General features: G+C 38.2%; 1 protein-coding gene across 2 annotated transcripts; it reads right to left on the minus strand.

The window, feature by feature from the left end:
- Nucleotides 1-203: 203 nt before the first annotated feature.
- On the minus strand, nucleotides 204-9,918 carry bscl2l (BSCL2 lipid droplet biogenesis associated, seipin, like). Of its 2 annotated transcripts, none has more exons than XM_051650363.1 (9): nucleotides 9,778-9,918; nucleotides 9,094-9,499; nucleotides 5,785-5,866; nucleotides 4,221-4,364; nucleotides 2,797-2,931; nucleotides 2,525-2,622; nucleotides 2,282-2,414; nucleotides 1,101-1,185; nucleotides 204-875 (listed from the first exon to the last, which is right to left on the minus strand). In XM_051650363.1, the coding sequence occupies exons 2-9, from the start codon at nucleotides 9,339-9,341 to the stop codon at nucleotides 595-597; spliced, it is 1,206 nt and encodes a 401-aa protein (XP_051506323.1). In that variant the 5' UTR covers nucleotides 9,342-9,499; nucleotides 9,778-9,918; the 3' UTR covers nucleotides 204-594. The 2 variants fall into 2 exon arrangements, with proteins under 2 accessions (XP_051506323.1, XP_051506324.1); XM_051650364.1 differs by having other exon boundaries at nucleotides 587-832.
- Nucleotides 9,919-15,537: the final 5,619 nt, after the last annotated feature.

The following is a 15,537-nucleotide window of genomic DNA, read 5'->3' on the forward strand; positions in this document are numbered from 1 at the left end:
ATGAGTTATATACCCAAAGTTTAATATTAAGGGTTAAGAGTTTGTTTTAATCCCTCACTCTAAGTATAAACAATAGTTCACTTCCAACAGCCAGTGGATATTTCTCAGGTTGGTGATGTGTTTTCAAAAGAGGCACACATGTAAATGAATGCAAATGAATAATGTTTTTTTCCAAACATAAACCACAACCAAATAGCATTTTCCCTATCGGCTATTTATTGCTGTAGTCTCATTGTTTTTAATAGACAAGGCAATGTTGTTTGCGTAACACAATCCATACAGAATCAAAGGTTACATTTGGTTATCAATAAAAAGGTTATAAATCAAAATGTGCTTGGATATGTAGGTCATTTGTCAATAGCTGGGAGACAAAAATATATTTTCGAACATGGTGGCAAATATATGTGTGCTTTTCTTGTCAAATAATAGTGAACTAAAATACAAGCTATTACATCAGTCTAGCAAAAAAGTTAATCGTTTTTTTAAAAAAAAGGAAACTGTTACTAAAGTTATAAAGTACATATAGTCCAGTAGGTGGCCTTTGCTTGTCATAACCTTTCCCCTTGTTAAGCAGACAGTTATACTCCATCGGCTCTAGGAGCACAAACAGACACCAACACGATAGTAGTTCTTATCTACGGTGTCTTTTAATGCCTGAGATGATTGTAACGTCCCCTCTGACAAATGCCTTTGCCTCAAAATCATTTCCCCATTACCTAATTCACAAATGGGTTCTTCTTCAGCAAGTTCTCTGGAGTCTTCACTCTCAGCCATCCCCATGTCTGGAATGGATTCTTCCATCTCAACAGCATTGGAATCCATGATGTCATCGCTGCCCAATACAAGGGGGGAATCCATCAAATGTGTTGTAGTGGCTGTATACAGACATACTGTAAGTTAATGCACATTAAATTCTCATTCACAAACTTAAACCACCAAGATATGTAAGTGCAGTTTTGTAAATGAAAGTTTATGTACAATATTTACAGTATGAAATTCTGTAAATCTTAAATTAGTTAATTTCAAGATTTTAAATGTTTTATTGCTACTGTACATTGTTAGGATTGCTTGAAAATTATAGTACATAAACAAGACTTCACCTGTGGCATTTTCTTCATCCTGGAGTTCACACTGATCGTTCATGTCCTCTGATTCATCCTTTAATTCTTCTTGTTGCGTATCAGCCTGAAGCAAAGAAAACAATGTATGACATTTTGTTAATGTGCACAAACCTGCTGCATAATAGAACCATTCGAAAACAGTCTCATGACAACTTGTAATAATTCGTACAAGATGGTGAAATCGCAAGATATCGAACAACATGGCTCGTACGAAAAATGAACAACTTTTATTCCCAAAGAGACTAACCAATCAATATAATACAGGCATCAAATTTTAGCTCACCTCCTATCCAACACTTTATTTAACCCTTTAAGCTTGGATGGGCCTGCCAGCGAGTCCGTGAAAAAAACACAATCATCAAAATATTAACCACTACAGTCTTGACCAACACAAAATAGGTATTGTTTGAAAGCTTCGAAACTCTACTTTACAATGCATGCATGCATTATGACCAAAACTGAACAAGTGCTTTGAAATTTGCCGACAAATCAGAAGTGTTCCGTTTTGCTCATTTATATATAAAAATACATTTGCACTGTACATATTATTGCAATCAGTAAAAACATCAAACTGATCAAATAGCCATGTGTCATATGTTGTTGGAAAGCTCTCAAAGAGTAGAATACAACCAGCAACAATACTCACAGACAAAAATATAGTGAGTAATAGCTAAGTATATGTCTTTGACAATTATTTTGGTGTTGCTAAAGTGCCGCATTTTCACTTATAACTTCACGAAAAATAAACGGAACGAGCCCACACTCGATGCAGACTCGTTGAGTCAAAAGGCACTCATTCTGTGAAATCTCATAACTAAAATCATTTCAAATCAAATCAACCTTTAGTCATTGTTGTGTTTGCATGTGTAATTAGTTTTTTATGTACAATTATTATGTTTTATTTGTTTTGAGAGGCTTTTGGACACATGGAGATGTTTTTGGACACTAGGATAAATAATTTTTGTAATGCTATAACTTTTGATTGCAGCTGACATGATTGAAAACAAATCTGTGAATGTTGTCTTGGTCAGTGGGGAACTTAGAGTCAAAAAGGTTGAGAACCACTACTTATAACCTACAATAGGTGAAGGAATTTTAACATTTACTTTAAATATACAATATATTGAGTTTGACATCAGTTCCATTTTAGAGTAGCCCACCTTTATAGGTAACAACATGCGGCCACTCATATTAAACTGCAGGAAGCTGAAAACGATGATCAAACTGAGGAAGGTAAAGTTACTCATCACCCCGATCACAGCTGAGGTCAGGGGGAAATGATACAGCAGGTACCTGTACAATTCAGAGATAAATGCATTGATATAAAGACTGTAAATTAATTCAAATGGACTAATGTGAGCACTATGTTCAAATAAATAGACGGAAACACACAAAATACAGACCTGATGCCTGAAAAATGAGCAAAGATGTAGAGATTTGCTTTGTAGATCTGAACATGTGGAGAATGGATCTCTATAACAGCACCAATAGTGGGTTTGTACTGAGAAAACAGAGAGATAACATTACAAACTGTGTTTTTCATTTGACATCAACAAGTTTCACAACTTCATGGATATAAAATAATAAGAGAATAATTTCAACTATCTTATGAATAAATAGGTATTTGAGCTAGCTGCATCTTAGGATGTGAGAATGGTACTGAGGCTACACTCACAGTGTCATCTTTGAATTCAGAGAACAGCTCCACCATAACTGACTGCTTTTGCTCTGACACCCCTGTCAACAGCATGGGGGAGAAGATGACTGTACCCAGAGATTGGAGCAGAGTGGAACGATAATGAAGCATTGCCTGAATGAAAAAGAGCGAAAGAGATCCAATTTGATTGGCATGATCTCATGAAAATTACATGACTGGCAACATTTTTGCAAAATGACATTACGTGATTCGTTACATATAACGCAGCAGTTCCGAGGTGAAATTTCCACTGTGTGGCGCTAAAAGTGAATTAAATTCTCTCTAAAACAGATGATGTTGTTAGGGTTTATGCTCTATAAAGTTTTCCATCCATGCATCCATCTTCTATAGCTGCTTGTCCTATGTAGGGTTGTGCTGGAGCCTATCCCAGCTGTCTTGGGCCAAAGGCAGGGAAACACCTGGACAGGTGGCCAGTCCATCACAGGGCAATACACACAGATATACACATTCACACTCTCATTGTGGGCAACTTAGGGTCTCCAATTAACTTAACCTGCATGTCTTTTGGACTGTGGGGGAAAATCAGAACACCCAGAGGAAACCCACACAAACACAGGAAGAACATGCAAGCTCCCACATAGAAAGGTCCAGTTGAGCTGGGACTCATACCTGGGACCTTCTTGCTGTGAGACAACAGTGCTAACCACTGAGCCACCACACCACCCGTCTATAAAGTTTTAAACCAACAAAACGTACCTCACTAACATAAACCTTAAAAATAAACCTAATCAATATACAGTGTCATAAAGCAAATGTGAGATGAAAAATACAACTGCTGATGAAACCAAGTTGTTTTGTGGTTCTTCTATGACACTTTCGGCTCATGTGTCGACTTGCACGCTCTTCAGAACTCGTACCAGACAAGTGTAACACTATCAGTTGAGCTACCGCATAATTTGATGACACTCGAACAAGCTTGTAAATGTAGTTGGTTATTAATGCAAAAATGTATCACTTTACAAGTCAAGCGATTTAGTAAAAGTGTTTAGATGTCATAAGATAGCATTGTGTTTATGAACTGATAATCTGCCATTTATCTCATGATTTGTGTGAAAGTGAATGAAAGTCGTTGTTGTAGCACCTATGTGCTACGTACATTGAGCCACATAAAAAAAGAAATAATAATAATTAGGTATAGTAACGTGATTCAATGAGACCATCTTGGATTTGATCTGACAAGATGACACAGCTGCATTTTAAAAACAACACGTTGCATTGGTTTCAGACTAGCTGAAGTATGCAGTTAAATTAACGTTATTGGTTGAACCATGTACATTTTTGTAATTTGAACATTTAATAATACTGATATCAGTATTCATTGTCAAGAACAACAAAAGCAAATGTATTTGTTTTTGCATGTGTCTGTGTCTTCTCATACTTACAGAACGTGCTGATGTGCCAACAACCTGACCAGCTTTAGAATAGGGGGACATTTTTACCAGGAACATTCCCAACTGCTGATTGGCTGGAGATTCTGGCATTTCCAACTCTAGCGTGATCTGATAGGGCTGACCATATGTCATTACCTGTAGTCGGCAGAAAAAAGAAAAGCAAAGAAGATTGGGTATGTTTGCAGTGGCTTACTACTTGAACTATTTTTGCAGCATCTATACTGTGCATAACATACACCTTCTCTATGCATGAAATACAACAGATGATGAACTATATTTGCCAAAATGTCCAGAATGCAACCAAAGAACACTGCGCGGAAAACAGTATCCTACAAAGCCATTCGAAAGACCTTCAATTTCCATTGTAAGGAATAAACCAGCAGTGATATCAACCTATTTCAATCTCTTTCTTCACTTATTATTTTATCAGACTGCCAAAATTTAGCAAATTTTTTCTTACGATTGGATTAAATTGCAAAATTACTATGTTTATTTCCCTGAGGGCAACTGGGTGTCACTTGCTGAATTAAACATGCATCATAATATGATCATGTGACAACAATGCAGAATACTACCATACTACTAAAATACATTTTAAGTTATTACATTTTAAAAACTATGATCATCTAAACAAAGACTGAAATAAATATAAACCAATTTAATATTTATTGTGAGAAAATTATTTCTAAATATTTTACAAAAATAAAAACTGTCCCGCAGTTTTAGCATCATTTTCACCCTAATATATATATATATATATATATTTTTTCAAAAGTAAGTGTACATGTTTAGCCAGTTGATAAAAGTGTCAGTAAAGAACATGCTTGAGATGAAATATGAGACAAGTGATGTTTGAAGAAAACAAAGAAAATTCATGGTAAATATCACTTGTGAGCAGAATATTTTTTATTCGGCATAATTTCCAGCAAGCTGTAATTTTGCTAAATTAAGTGTGAAAATAGTATTTACTTGTGTGTATTTAGTATAAATAAAATGTTAGCTATGAAATTAGTCTTAAGTCAAAAAAAGTCATTTCCACCACAGAATTATATTAAACACAATACAGAATTTGAGATGTGTTGGTAATGACACTGCTGGGAATTTTCATGACTTTCAGAAAAGAAAAAGAAAAGACGAAAATTATGCATGTACATTGTTAGAAAACTTAGTTTTAAAAAACTTAGTGAGAGTGTGAAAAATGTTTTAATGAGACTTTACTTTCTAGAAGTCTACATTGCCAGAAGTACCCAAAGTTAAAGAGAAACCCAATATAATAGAAATAGAGTAGTATGGCAATATACTATTCCGAACATAGCATTTGAAAATGTTTACATTGCATACTATGTACTGTTTCACATACTACTATTAAAGAATAGTTTACAGGACACAGTATATACTAAACAGTAAGCAGTATGCTAATATTCCATTCCAGACACAGCCTGCATTTACCAGTCAATCTCAGAAACTCGAGAACAAAACACAACGGCAAATATGTTGTCAAAGACAAATAATATAATCATAAATATAAACAGTGTAGTAAAGCATGTATGGTCACCTGTTGTTTTCCATTTTTCAGCAGTGAGACGTTAGCCTCGAGAAAAGAACACATGGAGTGATGAGGAGATGGACACTCAGTCCTGCCAAGCAGAAACACACATTTGACATGTGTGACATCAAGAGCTACTGAGAATACAGCCTAAATGAATAAAGGTCTGAATTATTTGTCCCATTTTAAAAGTTTATTGCCACCATAAACTGGTCCACAGGAAAATAATTTGTATTACTATTTATTATTCTTACTTTTGATTGCAGGAATTGGTATCTTGGCAAATCTGAGCACAGTTCACAGTGGGCAGTTATAATCGAGCAACTGCAGATTTTTGCATTGTCAAGCTACAGTCTTCATCTCTCTGTCCAAGTATACATGACACCATGCGTAATCGAATAGCTAAAAAAAGAACGTCAGCTGAGGAAGTGACGCAGATATTTTATGATTCTGCATCATAGTAGCGCATCGAATATGTCAGCTAACTAGCTTCTCAACAGCGGGCACACAATGGGCACAACAACATGGAAAACTTTACAGCCATGTACATTTCTTACATTCTTTATGCATTGATTTTGGTGCAGATCAGATGAACGTTATCCGTTTTGCTTATGGTGATGTCTAAATGCGGAAGGTGACGCAATTTGTTCCTGGATTGTTCTAAATATACAAGCTCCACTTTGCTTTGCTTTCAGCCTTATAACTCCATGTAAAGTGTAATAATAATGTTCAGACTGAGGAGAGATGTTAAGAATATAAAGATGATTAAGAAAATATATAGTTTTTCTATATTTTCCAAGTGATCGCTGGAATTTTTAAACTTTTTTTGTTTGTACACTTGAACAGTTCTTCATCAGTACCTGTCATTTGCTTCAGGCTGCATATTCAATAAAAATCATGCTTTCTGCCTCTTTCTATGAATGAAATCCACATGAGATCAGTAAAAGTAGCTGTTATAACCACTCGATGATAATTGAAAGTAAGACGTATGCAGTAGATAGTGTGTAATTTGTAATGTTTACATCCTGCATTCATGGTGCTAATGCTAATGCTAGCCGGCTAACCTTGGTGATATTCTCTCTTTTATTGTATTTCATGATGGAATTTACATTTAAATAGTCCACTTAAGATCATGAAAAAGTTTTTTTTTATGCTTATTTTTTAAACACTGCAAAAATAAATAAATAAAAAAAATGGTCTTTTGTATTTTTGTCATGTTTTCTAGTAAAACATATTGAAACATTCTTAAAACAATATCCAGTGCATTCAGAAAAGTATTCAGAGCCATTGATTTTTTTTTCACATTTTGTTATGTTGCAGCCTTATGCTAATATGCTTTAAATTATTTATTTTTCCACATCAATCTACACTCCATACCCCATAATGACAAGCAAAACCCAGATTTTTGATAACTTTGCAAATTTATTAGAAAGAAAAAACTGAAATATCACGTTGACATAAGTATTCAGACCCTTAACTCAATACTTTTTGGGTATGAAGCGACAAGCTTTTCACACCTGGATTTGGGGATTTTCTGCCATTCTTCTCTGCAGATCCTCTCAAGCTCTGTCAGGTTGGATGGGGACGTCAGGAGACAGACATTTTCAGGTCTCTCCAGAGATGTTCGATTGGGTTCAAGTCCGGGCTCTGGCTGGGCCACTCAAGGACATTCACAGAGTTGTCCCTAAGCCACACTTGCATTGTCTTGGCTGTGTGCATAGAGTCATTATCCTGTTGGAAGGTTAACCTTCGGCCCACTCTGAGGTCCTGAGCGCTCTGGACCAGGTTATCATTAAGGAAATCTCTGTATTTTGCTGCGTTCAGCTTTCCTTCAACCCTGACCAGTCCCCCAATCCCTGCCGCTGAAAACACCCCACAGCATGATGCTACCACCACCATGCTTCACTGTTGGGATGGTATTGCGCAGGTGATGAGCGGTGCCTGGTTTCCTCCAGACATGACGCTTGGAATTGAGGCCAAACTGTTCAATCTTTGTTTCATCAGACCAGAGAATCTTGTTTCTCACAGTGTGAGAGTCCTTTCAGTCTTCCATCTGGCCATGGCTTGGATTTTGCTCTGATATGCATTTTCAGCTGTGAGACCTTATATAGGCAGGTGTGTGCCTTTCCAAATCATGTCCAATCAATTGAATTTTCCACAGGTGGACTCCAGTAAAAGTGTAGGAACATCTCAAAGATGATCCAGAGAAATGGGATGCACCTGAGCTAAATTTTAAGTGTCATAGCAAAGGGTCTGAATACTTATGTCAATGTGATATTTCAGTTTTTTCTTTTTAATAAATTTGCAAAGTTATCAAAAATCTGGTTTTTGCTTTGTCATTATGGGGTATGGAGTGTAGATTGATGTGAAAAAAAATAATTTAAAGCATTTTAGCATAAGGCTGCAACATAACAAAATGTGAAAAAATGAAGGGGTCTGAATACTTTCTGAATGCATTGTACATTTACTTGACAAGCAAAATGCCGTAATATAGTTTGTCTTGTTTTCAGAAATCTAACTAAATTTAGTGAGGTTTATGCTTAAAAAAATAAAATTTTATATATATATATATTGCAAATGGGGAAAGAAAAATAAACTTAATCCAAAGTTTGACAGAACCCCATTGGCAGATTTTTTAATTAATTTTTTAAGCATTTAAAACAAGAAAACTTTTATAGTGCTCGTAAACGCACTCACTGTTATGATCTCTTCTGAAATGCAAGAGGAGATGTGCGATTACTGGGGTCTAAACAGCATAGAAGACCATTTAAAGACCCTTTCACATGGAACGTGACGCGAATACTCGCTGTTAGCACATTCACTCCTTTACAGTAGGTGCCTCTCATGGACAGCCAATTTTACTCGGTACAGTAAGTGGCGCAATTTATTTTTCAGCTTTGTTGGTGCATGAATGTTCGCTCCCGGTGTGAAAGGCTCCATAGGAATCCATTGTTTGTATTGAAAATTTAAATTTGCGTGTGTGGTGAAAGGTCTTAAGTCTCCTTTTGACCTCCATTTAATTTCATTGCTATCGATGAGAAACAAATAAGAAACAAAATGAGACATTATAGAGATATCTCACTGGTGTTTTTTTCATAATGGAAGTACTTGTGGACACAATAAGCTCTCTTTTACACAAATCATGAATGACCATAACAAATTCCTCATTTAGAGTGCTAAAAACATTATGGTAAAGTAAGAAAGTAATTTTTTTGTTCACTTATTCTACTCAATACAAATGCAGGAAGCACAATAAAGTTATGTATCCTGACGGTTAGCTGTAGACATGTCTCACATGGTCTAAAATGTTGCCCTCACCTGTAGTAGAAGTGGACAGGTGTAATGTGATTGGCAGTGGGCATAAAGGAGTAATAGAAGCTTCCATAGAGGAATAAGGCCAGCCAGAACACCAGTAGAATCACACAGATCAAAATGGCTGTTTCCAGAAGTTTCTGTCTGATCCTCACAAACAGCACTGATGCCATCTCCTGGATCTGGACCAACAGCCCACCAATCTGAGGTCTGATATCTTGCACATTATAACTCTCGGGACTGAACTCCTCCATTCTTGGTGCACTTTTAAAGAGATTTATAACTTTCAAATGTTCTTGTTGTATTCAGATTGAAGTTGTTGAAGCTACTGTCTTGGAAAAGTATTTCACAACCTCTTCTTGTCTTTCTATCCCAGCTGTCCTTGGCGTCCTTTGGTATGCATCGCTGAACACTGAAAAAAAATAATTTCTTCATCAGTATTTTTATTTTTAAAAACAGGATAAATGTACAGTACTTGAGAAGCAAAATTGTGTAAAATATTTAAACTTTTAGGAGAATATGTCTTGAATTAAAGTTACTTTCTTATCCCAGTGGCAAATACTTTTTTTTTTTTTTATTGAACATTAATTAAAACAAAGAAAATGCTTAAAACAATGGGTAAAAAAAAAAAAAAAAAAAAAACAAATTCTAGCTGCCAATATAATAATTTACTATCTACAAATAACTTACCAGAAACTCCCTCAATACTCATGCTGCCCCAGACTCACCACCACTTCATATTTCTGTATTGTTGACTGAGTTCCTGTGTGTTTGGCGTCCTGACAACACTCTGCCCTAGAAGCTCTGACATCTGACTTTGATTAATCTAAAATCTTCTGTATGAATATAGCAGCTCTTTGTGATTAATGTTCCTGCAGTAATGGACTGTGACACTGTGGATTCTTGGAAAATTCGGACCATCCAGAGAACAGCTGGACTTGAAGGCTTCAGTGGGACGAGACTGGGACTCATGACCAACATGTGAGGCAACAGGACAAGAAGTGCTGTTAGGAAATACAAGTAGTGTGAAATATCCAAGTCAAATCCTTGAAATCTTTAAATATCTGTGTCCAGATGACCACAATTGGACAATGCAATATTTGTGATAGCTATTTACCCTTGTGACATATTAATGATTAAATAACAAGGGTAATAGCAATATTAAATAATTTACTTTATTTAAAAAAAAATAGTATATAATCATTCCCCATATTTATTTATTTTATTTTTTTGAAAATCATGTACTTTGGGAGTTACACATCTGTCTACTGCAATACAGGATAATGCTAAATATTCCAGAGGTACTGTATTTGGTGCATCACTCCTTAAATCAACCTTTTTTATTTTATGTTGTCATAATTAATAAAACTATCATACTACCTTTAATTTTTCTGCAGTACATTTTCTGCTGTGAACAGTATACCAGATGACCTATTTAATTTGCCAAAATATGCAGTCAACAACAGAGCACACAGTGCAGAATTATGTGGTGCCATGTATAACATGACTCATTTTGTGGACTGAATGAATTACAGTATGTGACATAACAAAATAAAATATTGCATTTTGTGTCACGTAATTCATTCAGTTCACAAAATTAGACATGTTACACATGTCACCTCATACAGAATACTGCAATGCAATGAATATTTCAAAATTCAAATCACTTGAGCTGACCTTATTTCCATTAGGATGGAAGAATCTGAATTGAACTGATTTTTAAAATCTCTATTTTGACTCATTGTTTGATCAGACTGACAAAAGTTAAAACAAGTTACAAACTTAACTATCAGGATAACTAAATGCCACACACATGCAAAGTGATGATGTCATGTGACAACAATTTAGCGTAATACTGTTTGAAACGTAACGTTGCATAATGCACATTACAGAGCCTCATAGATGACAGGAAGAGATTTAAAAAAAAATAACAGTTTTGCATTCCCTTGCCATAAATTAACCATTGTATTACTGTTGTAAATTGTAGTAACCATGATTGTAGTGATCATGTTTTTTTGTTGTTTTTTTTTTGCCGGAAACCATGGTTTTTCTACAGTAATATTGTAGTAGTAATAAACCATGTTTAAAAAAAAAATAAAATAAATCTTCAGGGTCGCGATAACATCTCTCGTCTCTGAACCCGACTCAGTGCTTCGTAGTTTTGATTTTCACCCTTCAACAGAGAATGAATTATATTTCTTCCTCTCCCTGTTGTGGAGAGTGAATCTTTTAAACATTTCTGTGTTTGCAATTGTTGTATTGTGTGTGTTTCTTTCAGTGTTTCTTTCAAGTTTAACAACGTCTCTTTTTCAAGATGGTGTTTCGTAAATATTTCCACCGTGCAAGCGATATATCCCTCTGTCTGACACACACAAGCACAATTTCACCTGCCTGGGCCAAGATCATGTGCTCGGTGAGACTGATTCCATTCATGGAACTCAAGACGCTTCGCTCTCTATTTGCTCACTTTCTGAAGGCCAACACCAGTTAGCACATGTACTGGGCCGGCAGCGAGTTTCTCCGCATGCCACAGGGCTAAGGAGGAAATTCATCCAGGGATCACAACTTGTGAACACGACTGGGAGTCAAAAGCGCACGTCTTTCTCTAATGGGAGGGGAAAGGCGCTATGTACAAGCGGTACACCTGGCCAGCTGTCCCGGAACTTAACTGCTCGTACCTGACAATACACGGGACAAGACCGGCTCAACCCGGAGATTATAGAACCTCGCAAAGGTGTTGGGTATTGCCCAGCCCGCTGCTCTGCAGATGTCTGCCAAAGAAGTGCCATTGGTCAGGGCCCCAGAGGCTGCCACACTCCTAGTAGAGTGACTCTACGTGTAGGTGCCGCAGCCCTTCGGGCATACGGTGAATCAACGAAAAGGCAAAGGATTCTCCTCCCGGCCCTCCACCGGGGGATGGAGTGGTCTGCTTACCATCTCCAGGCCTGCAGCAGGTCTCCGCATGCCTGGGCCGCCCGTCTCAGGGGCACTTCGAACCTCTCTCGGGTTCTTGGCGGCCGGCCGTGAGACGGGTGGCGTCTGCTTCCTGCGGGTGGCTCCATGCCGGGGCTGGACCACAGGGGCGGGCTGTGGCAGAGCCGGTGTTGTTACGGTAGGAGAACGAGCAGACGAGGTGTGAGGTCTTGCACCGTGCCGATGCAGGATATGCTGAATAGCCTCCGTCTGCTGTTTCATCAGCAAGAACTGCTGGGTGAAGTCCTCGACGGTGTCGCCGAACAGGCTGACCTGGGAGACGGGGTGTCAAGGAACCGTACCTTGTCAGCTTCCCACATCTCAACCAAGTTGAGCCATAGGTGGCGCTCCTGGACCACCAGGGTGGACATCGCCTGCCCGAGAGTCCACGCCATGACCTCCGCCAAGCGCAGCTCCTATATCAAATTCGGGTCAGAACTACCCTTGTGCAGTTCTCTTAGCGCACTTGCAGGGAGAGCCATGGCGTGCAGGGAGGAGGTGGCCTGTCCAGTGGCACCACAGGCCTTAGTCGCCAGAGACGACATAACCCTACAGGCACTGGATGGGGGTCTCAGGCGGCCCCGCCAGGTGGTGGCGTTTTGCGGGCACAGGTGCACCGCAACCGCCTTATCCACCTGGGGAATCGCCGAGTACCCCCTTGCAGCCCCACCTTTCCAATGCTGCAATCAAGAGCTCATCCACTTCGCAAGCGCAGAAACGAGATCGTGAACTCGACCTGAGATGAGCCGGCGGTCTCATCCCAGCAGGGCTCCCATTGGGGTCCCTAAATCGCCCCCAGTGCTAACCGACGCGGCCTCAAACCCGTAGGTAGAAGGACAGAGGCGGGGAGCCGCTGGGGTGGTTTTTCCCTCTAACGAAAGAAAAACCACGACCGCAACGTTGCCATGGTCATGATCTGGCAGTGAGAACATGACCCGTCCACAAACGCTGTCTCTGCGTGGGCAGCGCCCAAGCATGTAAGACCGCGATCGTGGCCATCGGAAGCGGAGAGGTAACGACCGCGACCAGGAAATATACACAAACGGAGAGGCATCTTTAAAAAGATGCTCTCCATTAATGCCACTCTTTTAGAAGGGACAATATACTCTTTCAGTAGTAAGAATATACTCATTTAGCTGCTGAAGCGCCCAGGGGTGTTCTCTGCACTTCACCAGTGCAAGAGGGGGAGAAGCCGCTGTAATGCGCCATCAATCCAACAGCTTTTCATGGTGAATGGATCTGCAGAGTAATTCAGCTCGCTGAACACATCCGCTAGGCTCTGAAGAGAAAATCTGAAGAGGTGGTTGCGACCCAGCTCCTTTTATACCCGTATGTCCGGGGAAGTGGCATGCAAATTCCACTCGCCAATTCCCATTGGCCTTTTTTTCAAAATCAGAGGTGTTTGGGGCTCCCAAGAGTGACCCCTAGTGTCACTACATCGACACAACGTCGAGTGAGTGACAGATAGGGAACAGTATTTATAGATCAGTGCTGTCCACCATTACATGTTTATGCAGTGTGAACATTCGTCTGCTAGATGGCACTAAAATACCCTTCCACACATGCAAAACTGTTTTAAACCAGATTATGGTGATTGTTTTGGTAATAGTGAAATTATACTGACATTCATTTTGTTGAAAAATGCAGTTCAAACAATTTATTAAGAGTATTTAGGTTAACAAACCCCTTACCCTAAGTATTGTGTTATAAATTATACTTGTGTGGTTTGTTAAGGAGAAATGTGCTATTAAGTGATCAAATTACAATTTTAATCTAAAAAAACAAAACAAAACATTGACCTACACTGAAGTGGGGAGCCAGGCCATCTAGAGACTAGGATTTAAGACTTGGAAGATGGCTTTTCTGACTGGGGATAGTATGCAACCATCCAGAACACCCTATGCCCTAACAACCACCCAAGACAACCTAGCCACCGTAATGTATCATAATTTAAAAAAAAAAAAAAAAAAAAAAAACACCTTGGCAACTATGCATAATACTGCAGCATTGTGTTGGTGACTTTTGCACGGGCAAGCATCACTTGCAATTTCTTTTTAAAACTATTACTATCTAGCTTATATAATCATGTATGTTATCAAAACATCAAACACTGTTATGGGATGTTTTCACTATAATACATGTAAGTGTTCTGTGAGCTATTGTGAAAATGTGCCACATTCAGGTTGATTTTACTTGTGCCAGATAGAGAGAGAGAGAGAGAGAGAGACAGAGAGAGAGAGACAGAGATGGCAGGTGATTGGAATTCTGTGAATGGTTTAGAATGACCTGCTAAAAAGAGACAGCTGGCCTACACACAGTACATATTTAAAAAACAATCTTGCAGGTAATTGTTCCTTTTGCTCTGATAGAGATATATAGTATACATTTAAAGCATGACTTCTCTAAATTTGAATGGAGACTGAACTGAATTTGTAAAAATAGTGAGTGTTCGGTGAACTGATGAGCTGAGATATTTTTAATACCTCTCTCTCTCTCACTCTCTCTCTCATTTGCAAGTCATTCTCCCTGCTAGTATGTAAAGCAATAATATATACAGCTGTACTCTGGCTATAACTGGGAAGAGATGAAAGTGGGTTGTGATTTATACTGTCAATCTCTAAAAAGAATTGGGGTCGTTAATCACTGAAAATCTTTCCCTCAAATCTCATACACTGTTAGCTTAGCATCATGCTAACATCAAACTCAATAGAGCGTAACATTGCTTGTCCACTTATTCAGCCATCTGAGTTCCGGAAGTATTTTTTCCCATTAATTTTTCCCATAGACTTTACATAAAATCCTTCATAAAAGAGTTGTAAGCCATGAATCAAACCAACCAGCTCCGAGGTAGATCATAACATCACAAACTTTGTTTTGAGACAAAATTAATTTGAAAATCTGACAAAAAGACAAAGGTACTTTGAGACAGACTGTGTACTTATCTTCTTTTATGAGGGCATGGAACACAGTCCCATGAAGCATTGCCAATGATGTCACTGAATAAAAAACTATGGGAATATATCAAACTAATTATTTGATTAAAGTTGATTATAAGTATAGAAACAATATATTTTAAATTTATTGTAAAATATTCTGATATTCACAAATAGATATTGTTAGTATATTAAGGGTGAAGAGACACCGACTTGATTACATCATTCACAGTGCATCATGGGAGTGGGCAGTTACTCCAAGGCTCGTTTCATGGGCTTGGTTGGCTGCGGTTCTCTGATTGGTGGATCTTTCTCTGTTGTACCATGGGTAATGTAGTTGTTTACATGAATTCTGCTATCAAACACGATTTTTAAACAATAAATTTGAGATAACGCAGACGTATGGCTTCAGTGGAAGCATATACCATCGATGAACAACCTCGGAGCTCAAGGTAGGTCTGTCTTTAAAAGTTTATTGTTGAAAATCAATTCGACTATGGAAAAAAAATTATGGGATTTTTACTTCTGGAACCAGACTGTTGCG

This window comes from Myxocyprinus asiaticus, chromosome 22 (assembly GCF_019703515.2).
Source record: "Myxocyprinus asiaticus isolate MX2 ecotype Aquarium Trade chromosome 22, UBuf_Myxa_2, whole genome shotgun sequence".
NCBI classification, from domain to species: Eukaryota; Metazoa; Chordata; class Actinopteri; order Cypriniformes; family Catostomidae; genus Myxocyprinus; species Myxocyprinus asiaticus.

Coding starts and splice junctions, on each gene's coding strand:
- bscl2l (XM_051650363.1), bottom strand. CDS start 9,341: ATGGAGGAGTTCAGTCCCGAGAGTTATAATGTGCAAGATATCAGACCT. Junction 2,932..4,220: donor TTGGCACATCAGCACGTTCT/GTAAGTATGAGA, acceptor TTTTTCATTCAG/GCAATGCTTCATTATCGTTC. Junction 876..1,100: donor GGATGAAGAAAATGCCACAG/GTGAAGTCTTGT, acceptor GTCTGTATACAG/CCACTACAACACATTTGATG.